Source organism: Ascaphus truei, chromosome 2 (assembly GCF_040206685.1).
Source record: "Ascaphus truei isolate aAscTru1 chromosome 2, aAscTru1.hap1, whole genome shotgun sequence".
In the NCBI taxonomy this organism is placed as follows: domain Eukaryota; kingdom Metazoa; phylum Chordata; class Amphibia; order Anura; family Ascaphidae; genus Ascaphus; species Ascaphus truei.
Genome location: NC_134484.1, coordinates 436,827,647 through 436,839,726, shown reverse-complemented (window position 1 = coordinate 436,839,726; position 12,080 = coordinate 436,827,647). Strand labels below are relative to the sequence as shown.

Below are 12,080 nucleotides of genomic sequence, written 5' to 3'. Positions count from 1 at the left end.
GAGCTGACAAAGCGTGAGTCCTGGCTATCAGTCTGGAGTACTCTTATGAGGCTAATAACGGGGTATACTCACCTGCACCCACCTCCTAGCAGGGCTCCCATTGATTTGTCACCAGGGGGATCTGGGTCTGCATTTGGCTCTCTGTGTATGCAGCAGTGTTATGCACCTTATTGCAGCCTTGTTACACAGAGCTGCACCACCTATGCATTACTAATGCTCCCAGTGCCTGTGTATTACAACACCTGTGTAGAGTGCACATCAGTTGTTTCCCCCACAGGGTCATATACATTGTGCATCCACAAAATTTATACACTAGCTTTGTTAGAATCTACAGCCCCTTGCATCTTCTGTGCATCACACGAGTTATGACACTATCTGGTCATTCAGAGTGAATGCACATTAGAACTGCACAGTACACTTGTTAGGTTTTAAATATATTTGTTATGTTTGCATTTTTCAATAAATAAAAGTTTATTATTTTTTATTAGTAGGGCTGAGTGCATCACATAGGGTTCTTTCTCTCTCCTCCTATACGCCAAGTTTCACCCTGATAGCACCTCCCTAGAAAGTCTATTTTGAGCTGAGCAGGATTCTTCCCCCCCCCCCCCCCTTTCCCTCACTGACTACATTAATTTGGCCCAATACAAATGTTAGAAGTGTTACTGCTCCCAAGAAAATGATTAACTCTTTAACCAAATCGAAAGCTATTGCATTAGACGAAAAGGGACCCTTACAAAAAAAACAACAAATAACTGGGCTCTGAGAACACTAAGCAACATATGAAAACATCAATAACTTCATTAAGCGGCGGACATTCGTGGTTTTTCCTGTACCTACTACGGAAGAAATAATATGGTGGGGGAATGGTGAACAAAGAAACGCAAAAGCATTTGCGAGCCAATTATCAATGAGAAGGAATAAAAAATCCCATGTGACATTGTACTATCGATTTGCAAATCATGCATCTGGCTTTGAAAACGGCTTCTCCAAGTAAATTCACTCGTACTTTTTTTTTAGTATGTTTGGCCTTCCATAGTCTTCAATTGATATGAATTTGCAAACAATCGTTTCTGAAAGATCAGCAAGACCAGGCCAACATTTTTGCCTTGTGCGTCAAGTATTTCAGTAATTTCAAGTGAACAATGTCAAACATTCATAGAAACGGTGATAAGCCCAGAGACCTGTGTGTGCCAAACCAAACATTAGGTCTTGGAATATGAAGTGTTCTGTTCCCTTGCATACGGACTGCTCAGCTTGTGTTACTGTGATATGTTGCAGACCAGGGTCCCTGAAGCTTTCGTCTTGCTTCATATGGCAATAGATTATTCTTACTCCCTCCCAACGTAGCCAGGTTTGTAATGGACAAAAACACCAGAATGAACCAATCTAAAAATCACAATCCATAGTGTTTTACATGTAACGACGATGTAACTTCACATTGAGGTCACAATTTTATTTAAGCGTATGTTAGAGTAATCTGATGGTTTCCCCAAGATTATTCCTGAAGAGCAACCAACAAGACATGCCAAATGTTCTTAGTGATGGTAAGAGCTAGCTTTACAGTATTGTTCAACGAAGTGTTAAGTAGAGAAATTGTGAAAGATAAGGCTGCTGATTACGTTCAAGCAATGAACCTGAGGGACATCCCAAGCAAAATATAGGTTATGCCATTTAATCATCACTTTCCATAGTGCATTTTATCATATCAATGTTTCAGCCTTCATTTGTAATGCTGTACGTAGCAGCTTTGTTGTATAAGCCGCTTCAATACTGGAATACTCTGTTACACATTCCGCACATTATTATGCTGGAAAGTGCTAATCAATTCATTCAATATGCTATGGCTGTAAAATTAGCTTCGTCTCATTCTGCCAGCGAGGTGGGATGCGTCTTGGGAATCCACCAACAAGCTGCTTATGATACATTTGAAAAGCAGGAAGGCTCACCAACTCTCCTGCTGTATTCCAAATCTCCTCCAATTCATACTGCACACCAATAAAACCAACCTCAGAAGGCAACGTGTGCATTATTTCCTCTGGCAACGCCATGTAGGAGATATTTGATATTTTGTGTCAAATCTCGAACATACCAGCCTCCTGACAGCAGACAAGCCATGTGCATAATTTACCTGGCCTATGCCGGGCGGTACTGAACCAGTAATCTGTGAGGAGCCGATTTGGGCTTTTTCGCAGGCAGATCATTCAGAAGCACAAAGGAGCCAGCATCCTCTCATGTGTCAGTAGCTTTGCTAGCAGCAGCAGCTGCATCAAGGAAAAGGGACGAACCGAATGAAAAGGCTGGGTCAGAACGTTCAGCAAGGAGGTGGATGCCCGGCAGTGAAGAGAAGGCTCAGTCTAATAGGAAGGGAATTGAGAGGAGGGAGAAGGATGAACCTGTATAGGTCATTACCATCAGCTTGGGCTGAGGTAGAATCTGTCATTTACCTCTTTCACTGATTTATTATATGGTGTATATGTTGAAATCCTCTAGTTCAGGGGTAGCCAACTCCAGTCCTACCAACGGGTCAGGTTTTCATGATATCCCTGCTTCAGCACAGATAGTCCAAACAGTGGCTGTCTTTCAGCAGGAATATCTTGAAAACCTGACCTTTTGGAGGTCTTGAGGATTGGAGTTGGCTACCCCATCTCCAGTGTATATTTATAAAGCAATGGCAAGAACCAGTACAGAACGAAATACGGGACGACACCATATATGTATTTAAAAAGTTAAAATGTAAAAAAAAAAAAAAAAAAAAGGATAACTAAATGTTCTTAAATGAAGACAATACTGTGCAGTCCCCAGATTGCTATAATTAATAAAACATAGCTGCATATGAAGTAATGTTTCTAGGCCATTGGTTTACCACAATTGTCATGGACAGTAACATCTATAAAGTTAATGCAAGCAAAAGTGGTTGAGAACAAAAGCAGGAAGGATGACTTACAGTATTGAGGTGGTGCAAGGCTAGAGAGGCTGGGGCAGTGTTTCAGCTTTGTGCTCAGTGATCATCTGACAGCAGAGCGGTGACCAATGTAGAACGCAGAAACAAAAGAATAAAAACGCAAAAAGTGCATTTGTGACTTTGCGCCACACCGGTTTTTACTAACATCGAAACAGCACTGCATGGCAACACTGGTATTGTGAACAGGAGTTGAAAAGTGGAACGTATTTGTAGGCAGCATGTTTAGAAGAGTTACTGCGCTGTATGCAGTTACACAGTGGGGTGCATCAAATCTGCCATGCAGCCTTAGGTTATGTTGCTTCTTAAAATAACAAGAGACAACAATATCAAGAATAATGTTCACTCATTTACAGGTAATATTAAATTAAACTGCATATAACGGCAGAGGATAAACTTTAGTAAATACTACACTCACTCATACAGAGAAACGCACTGCAGGTTAACCCCATCAGTGCCGGCGGAACCTGCAACGCACGCAGGTCATTAACAGCCGGGATTAATCAACAGATCGATGGACGGCGAGTGAAGGAACGTGGAGAGTGTGTGACTGAGGTTTGTACTTCTGGGATCCTCAGGGTTAACCAACAGCATCCTCTGTGCACGTCAGCAGTGGGGCCCTGCTGTTACTCCTGGTAACGCACCGTGATTACTAAGCAAATCTATTTATAGTTACAGCCGCTACCCTGCTCATAAGGAAATCAGTTATTAGCGCAACAGTATGTCAAGGACATCTCTATGCGCACAGGTAAAATAGGAGGCAAACACGCGCATAAACAGGGGGGTTGCACTTGGCGGTTGGTGAAAAAACCAACTTGGGTCTAGCAGGCAATGTTTTAGAGCAGGGGTGGCCAAATCCAATCCTCAAGGGCCACCAACAGGTCAAGTTTCAAGGATATGCCCTGCTTCAGCACAGGTGGCCACCTACGCTGAAGCAGGGATATCCTGGAAACCTAGCCTATTGGTGGCCCTTGAGAACGGGAGTTGGCCACCCCTGTTTTAGAGGATCCTGCAGTTTTACTGGCCCTCTGGGAGAAGAGGTTATGTTATATTGCCTGCTATTTATTTAAATATTTTTTATTGGGTGAACATAAGATACACAACGTCTCTGAACATTGATTGAATACAGAACACCGTATTTTTCCAGTAAAATATAGAAAATAAGAAGAAACAAAGGATAATATTCAATAACACCTGGTTAACATCTTGGTTTCATTTCTAAGCATTACAATAGGTGTGTTGATTTCCCTCTAAATGGTAACAGGTACCATCTAGTGTTGTCTAATAACTGTCCTACAGGGAGGTCAAAGAAAGAGTAAAGAGCAAGAGAGATAGAGGGGGGAGGAACGGGGGGAAGGGTGGGGGGAAGGGTGGGGAAGGGGCAGTGATCCCCCTTGTGAGCCTGTAGTATCAATTCCAATCACCGACTCAGCTATGGATCCCATGTTTTATAAAATTCGGCCGTCGACTGGTTCAAAAAGGCTGTCACTTTCTCCATCAGCATCACCTCGTTTATCCTTTTCTCAACAGTTTGCCTAGAGAGGGGAGCTATCTTCTTCCATGGGGCCGCCACAGCACATCTAGCTGCCGTCAAAATAAATGAGATCAATTTTCTTATTGGGCGACCAACTCCTTCAACTGGTGTAGCTAACAGAAAAATCAGTGGATCCATAGTAATGGACACGTCCGTTATTTTTTTAATAATAGTTTGGATAGTAAGCCAATATTTCCGTATTGCCGGGCAAGTCCACCAAATGTGGACCACATCGCCTCTTTGCCCGCAGCCCCTCCAGCACAGATCAGACACCAGAGGGTAGATTTGGTTCAGTTGACTTGGGGTGAGGTACCAGTAAAACAAAATTGCACTGTATATATATTTTCTTTAATAGTTGTGCATATGGAAGTTTTTGCAACAAACTCCCATATATCCTCCCAATCGTCCCTGTCAATTTCAATATTTAAATCCGCCGATTTGAGCATATAGTCATGGTCAGGTGAAGTGACCGATGCTTCCAAGCCGGCATATATTCTAGTTATCAAGCCTTTTTGATAACTACCTCTCCTACATAATGCTTCAATACTTGAGAAAAACAGGAGAAAAGGCGGAGCACTATGTCCATTGCTTTCTTGCAAAAAATACAAACGTGCGTTCCCACTGGACGTAGTGCTCCGCCTTTTCTCCAGTTTTGTTCATTGATCTTCTCAGACACAGGCACACTGTACCCCAGGACCAGTGGATTTGAAGTGGTTCTCAACTTTCAAGTGAACTTTCATCTCATGCGAGTCCATTCCACTGTTCACTCACCATTGTGATTTGGCTACATGGATATATATATATTGCTGATCTTTCCTCTCAATACACAGATGTGTTAATAGTACTGGACACTGGCAGGTGTTTGTTATCCTTACCTCTTTTGCAAAAGTGGGATTCAATTATTCCAGTCATACATCTTATGGGGACAGCTTCATCCAGCCTTATCATTTGGTTATTGGAGGGGTACTCCATCCAAGACTTTGCTTACATACAGTGACACTCATCTCTACTGCTTTTGTTTTTAGAGCACCATACAGCATTGTTTTCTATTCAAAACTTGTGAGGAAGGTGTACTCTAATTTTGGGGACATTTTTTGTAGGAAGTGCCTTATTTGATGATATTTAAACATACTAAGGTCTGGTGCCTCATACCTAGTTCAGAGCTCTTGGAAACTAGAGAGTTTCCCATTCTTCAATAGGTCGGCAACTACTCTAATGTTTTAAGCTTTACATTGATCAAATTGTTTATATAAATCACAACCTGGAGGGAAATTTGGATTATTAAAAATAAAAAGAGGGGTGAGTTGTGAAACGGGAGACAAGAGATTGAATTTGCCCTTTAACCTGTTCCAGATCTCCCAGGTAAATCTCATCGGCCCCAACTCATACATTTTAGTTTGCGCCTCCTCCTTATCCGGTTCCCATAGGGACATTCGCAGAGAAGACGTTCTAGCATATTGGGATTCTATGGCCGACCAGCAAGTTGGTGTTGGGTCCGCGTTCCACACCACCACCTGCCTTAGTTGGGCTGCTTGGTAATATTTTAAAATATCAGGGACACCCATTCCTCCTCGTCTTGGAGGTCATCATCACCGATCTAGCTGTTCTAGGCCTTTTGCCCTGCCAAATAAAAGGAAATATTCTGTTTTGTATATTTTTTTTAACTCGGAGCCCGGTATCCAGACCGGGAGAGTCTGGTAATAATATAATAGTCTAGGGAGTACTGTATATTCATTTTAACTGAGGCTATTCTCCCGATACATTATGAAGGATGCAGAGCCAAAATATGCAGATATAAAAAAATACCTACAATTTGGAAACCAGCACTATACTTTGTGAAGAGTGTGTTAAATAGGTGTGTGCTCACACTTGACCTTAGATCTGCCTCCAGTATATGGCATGTTGCTAGGCGAGAATAAACTTTTAAGAAAAAAAACTTTTCCTGCTATCGCTTACACCAACCACATCCTTCTCCTATCTCTCTGGTCCCCCTTTCCACTTCCCCGCCCTCACACTTTATAGTGCCTTTCAGCAACAAAAAATACAGAGTAACTCTGCTTCTGTAAACAACATGTAAACTCTCAACCTTCTCCCTAATATTTAAAAAGATCAATGATATTAGGATTATGAGGAGACTGACCAGCGATCTCCAAAGTGTTCTTATCGAATTGAACAAGATTCGGTGGGCTCCGAAAATGGCACAATACTCCCGTCTACGATTTGCTCCCCTATTGTCGCTTTTGTTGCACTTACCTGTTTAGCCAACATATCGCTTACTGGCAGTGTTTGTTATCGACAACTTTGTGTGTATTTTAGCTCTTGAAATCTGGTAATGTCGCATCATTCTGACCATTGTATTCTGATATACTTATATGGCGTTAATAATTTCTAATCATCTTCCCTCACAGCCTTTTAATTTCTATACTCTTTCAACCCTGTCCTAATTGAATGCACCACAAATATGAAATAAAAAGAAGGGGGGAAAGGCATTAAAAAAAACTAGACAAACTGCTTATTTTTTCTTAGCATGAAATGGTTCTCAATGTCGGTAATGCAAACAAACAGGGACGCCATCTTGTTTGTGATTAAATGAACAGTGCAAAGATATCTGTTCGATTTTTTTTAAGGTGAATAGCCAAGGACAAGTTGAACTAAATGAAGGTTTAAAAGCATCCCGGATGAAAAAGAAGAGTCACTTCAGCACTCTGGGGTCATATAGCTAAACTATCTACCAAACACAATCTCACCACACACTTGTCTATAGATGGGTTGCATATGTAATACAAGACTTACAATTATATAATGCTGTATACATACCACAAAGATTATAAACCAGACATCAAAACAACAGATAAGCAGAAAAAAAAATGTTTTTGACATACAGTATCATACCCCAGTATTTTATGTAAAAGCAATTACAGCGATAGAAAAATAACGTCTTACTTTTTGCCTAATTTTTCATTGCCATCGTGAAAAACAAACAAACAACATTCATTACAAATAGTCCCCGTAGCATAGCATTGCATGATTACAGAGATACGTCAAACGATCACAATCACAGTGCAACATCTAACACAGGCACGGCTAACTCCAGTCCTCAAGGGATTCAGGATACCCCTGCTTCAGCACAGGTGGCTCAGTCAAAGCCACAGATTGAGCCACTTGTGCTGAAGCAGGGATATCCTGGATACCTGACCCTGTTGGTGGCCCTTGAGCACTAGAGTTGTCCCCCCCCCTGGTCTAACACATCACAACACAATCAAAGTTGAAAATATTTATGAAACCTTCTTACATAATGCTGCTGTTTTCCAAGTCCTCCCATGCCATCTCATTGCTGAGGGACCCGAGATACATGGATGACCTGGAAAACAGTTATTTTGGGGAAAAAAACTAGTGAAATTAATCAAAACAGACAACACATACTTTTTCATTCTGTATACTGTAGTAGCCTTTGAATAATAACACATCCAATATTATCCCACAATTGATTGCTCCCATTGCTTTCCATAGATGTATTTCATGCCTAAACCTACATTATTATTTTTTTTACTTAAGGTTACAAAAAAAATAACGCTTTATTTAACAAAGTCACAGTTTTACAATAGTTTACACAATTGCAGATAACACTGGAAAACTACAGCATAAACAGAGGTTAGATAGAATTTGTAGATAGAATAGAAACATTTGTTTGAATGTGATGACACTAAAATGGTGTATTAATGATTGCAACATTAGTGTACTTTGGACCATATTACTGAGCCCCCTCCGCATCTTTTTGAGATCAGCATCTCGCCTATCACAAGGCCTTTACATGATATCACTACAGCTTCCCCACAACACAACCCCTGCAATGCTAACAGGATCACTAATTATACCAATACTAGTAATAAGCTAGTATCTGCATAGCAACCGTCGTTCGCAAAACACTAAACAAATATGATTCAAATGCATTCATGCAGCCACTTCGGGTGTGGAAGGCTGGATTGCTGGCAGCACATGTACGGGTCATTGTTCTTTAAGGTATCTTCTAAAAAGCAATAAAGGAGAAAGTAACAGGAACATATCCTCCACCATAAAAAGTCCCTTCACACTGACATGATCAACATCTCAAACTTCCCTCACAGCTCCCCAGAATAGCGCCCACGGTTTGGCATGCATGAAGACTGTGTGTGAAGGGCAATTCTATTATGGTTACCCAATTTCAGGTAGAGGAGAAGGAAGCAGCTCACGGAGTACCGCACATAAATGCATGCAGTCCCGTGTCACCCAACTACCCGTATTCACCGATAACATTAACTATCCAGATACGAAGTGTGGACAAATCTCATTTGCCGAGCCTGAACAGGGCAACGCTTCCCAAAACAAATATACACTTTGCAATAACTTTGTGTGATTTTCAGTCGGAGGTAATGTTCAGAAGTTGGGAAATACATTTTTTTTTTTTTGCCGTTACAGTCTGTATGGCTTTTTTATTTTTTATTTCCGCAGATGGGAATTGCTGGGTGCAATTAACAATTTATCTTGTAGAAAACATTTAATACCTTAATCATAACTAAAAAAACGCCTTGAGAAAAAGGAATGAGAAAAGAAATCCAATTAGTCAGTGTTCACATCTGCTTTTGTATCCAATTTAAAGGAAATTAAAACTTTTCACACATATGTTTTGAAACTACCCACTGAATCCAGGACTAACAGAAGATAATGTTATTTTTAAAGGAACACTCCATCACGTCGAAATGCAAGTGATCGTGCATCCCTAAAGATTTCACCAGTCTCACGAAACATCGTTTCGGTTCCTCTCCCCCATGCATGGAAACAACCTCCTTCCCAGATACACATACTCAGCGGCTCCAGTACAACCACTTTGGCTCCTGTCATTTTAAACAACCAAGTTGGGTTGCAATCTTTGAGTAAGTTACACAAACTACGCCGTTTGGCAATTATCTGTGGTAGGCAAGCACTGGTGCTACGGAGTGCCGATTTCACAACACGACCCGCGGCGGGTGCACAACAACGCACACCAGGGAACCCAACCCAGGTCTTGTTGCGGGCATAAAAGCTCAAGTTGTACTTCACAAATGGTTCTCTTCTTTGCGCATATGCTGTAAAGCCTCTTCTCAGTGCTGGAGAAGAGTTCAGCTCCAGTGCAGGGAAGCGGCTTCACAGCAATTGATCTGGTTTATGCAAGTACGCATGCGCATATACAGTATATGAAAAAACAAGTGTAATGCCGTGAGGTACAGGGTACGTTGTATGGGCCACTAGCGTGTCAGCCCTAATGACAAAACCCAAGGCTCTTAAACCAGTTCTCCAAAGGGGCCAGATAAAAAAAAACATGTAGGAGCAGAAAGGCCACTAGCTTATTTGTATTGTAATATTAACCTGGAAAATTATCTTATTTCAACATTTTGTAAACTTTTATAACATTTGTACCATATATATTTACGTCATCTTAAGTCAGCGGTGCGCAAAGTGGGGGGCGAGCGCTGGATATTTTTTGGGGGGCGCGGGCGGTTGCAGAGGTCCCGTGCTCTTCCCCGAGGCATTTAAATTAAATGCCGGGGGATCGCGTGTGGCCCCTGCAACTCACTTACCATGATTCTGGAGATTTTCTGTGGCCGTAGCCATGGCAATGCGGCGTCAAATGACGCCGCAGTGTCATGTGGAGTGACGTCACACGTCCGTCTCCATGGCAACGGGGCCATTTGACGCCGCCAAACAAGTGGAGGGGGGCGCGAGACTGAGGAGGATCAGGCAGGGGGGCGCAGCTAAAAAAGTTTGCGCTCCCCTGTTCTAATTTACAAGTCAACGTTCGTCATTTCACTTGGCTCCTGCTAATTTCATTCTAGTTGCTTGGGCAGCTGAGAGTCCATGAGCCGCATCAAAAGCCTTTGCGAGCATCATTTGGCCTGCGGGTCACGAGTTGGAGAGTCCTGACGTAGACTGTGCGTCCATAGAGCACTAAAGGAGTTAAAAACCTCAATAACCCCAACAAATCCCAATTCCTCAAAAAAAAAGTCCCTTTATAAAGCTCTATTGTTTTTATGCTCTGACTTCTCTCTGGCACCCGGGGGGGGGCCCCAGAGACGAGACTATCTCCGCTCTGCTTTGGTGGACCCACTCCCCTTCAGTTTTTTAAATAAATAAAAATAAACATTTTCAGGGTTGATGGGTTGCTGCTTCAAGAGTAAACCAAATCATATTTTGTTGTTTTAACATTTTACAATAGAAGATCTGCTTGCATCAATGTTTAGCTGCACTTTTGAACCCAAATATAAAACTCAAGAGCGAGAAGAAATGTAGATTTTTTTTTTTAAGCACTAATAAAGCTAAAATGGTCAGATAGAAATGAGCATAAAAGTATTGCAGAGTAATGGGAAACTATGTGCTCAAGTGAAGTATCTGAATATAGCTATTTAGTCCCTTCAAGGGTACTTCTTCCCTAACACCAACATCCTTCAGCACTTTCATTATCATTCATCATTAGCCACATTTCATGACGAATCCTACATTGAGTCAATCAATAGTGGCAATAAATCTATTACTGACCAGGTGGATCTGCCGTCTCCTTCATCCAGCAGCTCCCTAATGATCTCAGTTCTGTAACATTATCTGCAGACAAATTCCATTTTCATTCAACCAAAAGGTCAGGTGGCTGGCGTCTACTTTCTACCTGGGAAAATGCAGAAATGACTGCTGCTGAACGACTCTCAAAAGAGATATATATATATATATATATATATATATATATATATATATATATATATATATATATATATATATATATACATACACACACACACACACACACACACACACTTGACGGAGACCATTCGACAGAGAGGTTTATGGAAAAATGATGGATGTTAGACAGCGTTTGATACATCCAGTTTTCCAAGCCGGGTTCCATGGCATCATCAGACAAAGGAGCTTAGGTCAGCGGGTAAGGCTTTAATTAAAAAGATAAATTCCATTCATTCGGTTCACATCCTCTATATTGGTCCGTTCTACTGTATTTCTACATTGCATTCTGCAGATGACACTTGTGGTGTAGTAAATTCACATTGGTTGTGTTTTTGTCTCTATCCAAACCCCAGCGGACTGCTTTCTTCCCCGACACGTTGCCTTTTATGCTTCTCATAATACTTTAATCTTCCTGTCATAATAGTTCTTTATTCTGAAGCACAATATCCAAGCTCTTGCTCAGTCAAGATTAAACCTTGATACATTAATCTGTTTGTGCTCATAAGACTTCAATAACCTCATTAAAAAAAAATATATATATATATATAATTACACATCCCTCTTTACAGCTGCATTGCATACATTCCCATTGAAAATGCACAACTGATGCACTAGGTTTGAATAATATATTTGTTATGAATTTCATATATGGGTTGTATTTTCTGCTCACTTTTCTGCTCAGCACTTCTTCCAAGCAGTACATTTTTATTTATAGCAGAACATTATTAAGAATATTATTCATCGATGAGGCAATTTGTTTTTCAGGCTAGAGCAGCAAAGCACTTCAATATAAAGTTGTTTTCTTGTACTGTATATACCAAACTGTTAAAAGCAACCGGTTGT

General features: G+C 41.1%; 1 protein-coding gene across 6 annotated transcripts in view; it reads right to left on the bottom strand.

Annotated features, from left to right (window-relative positions):
* DIP2C (disco interacting protein 2 homolog C) overlaps positions 1-12,080 on the bottom strand; it is a 492,820-nt gene that overhangs the window by 238,641 nt on the left and 242,099 nt on the right. For 5 of the 6 annotated variants that reach the window (XM_075587807.1, XM_075587805.1, XM_075587809.1 and 2 more), the window contains exon 2: positions 7,786-7,854. The exons of the other annotated variant lie outside the window; for it this stretch is intronic. In XM_075587807.1, coding sequence (XP_075443922.1) covers positions 7,786-7,854 — 69 coding nt within the window. The remainder of the gene's footprint in view (positions 1-7,785; positions 7,855-12,080) is intronic. 6 annotated transcript variants of the gene reach the window in all.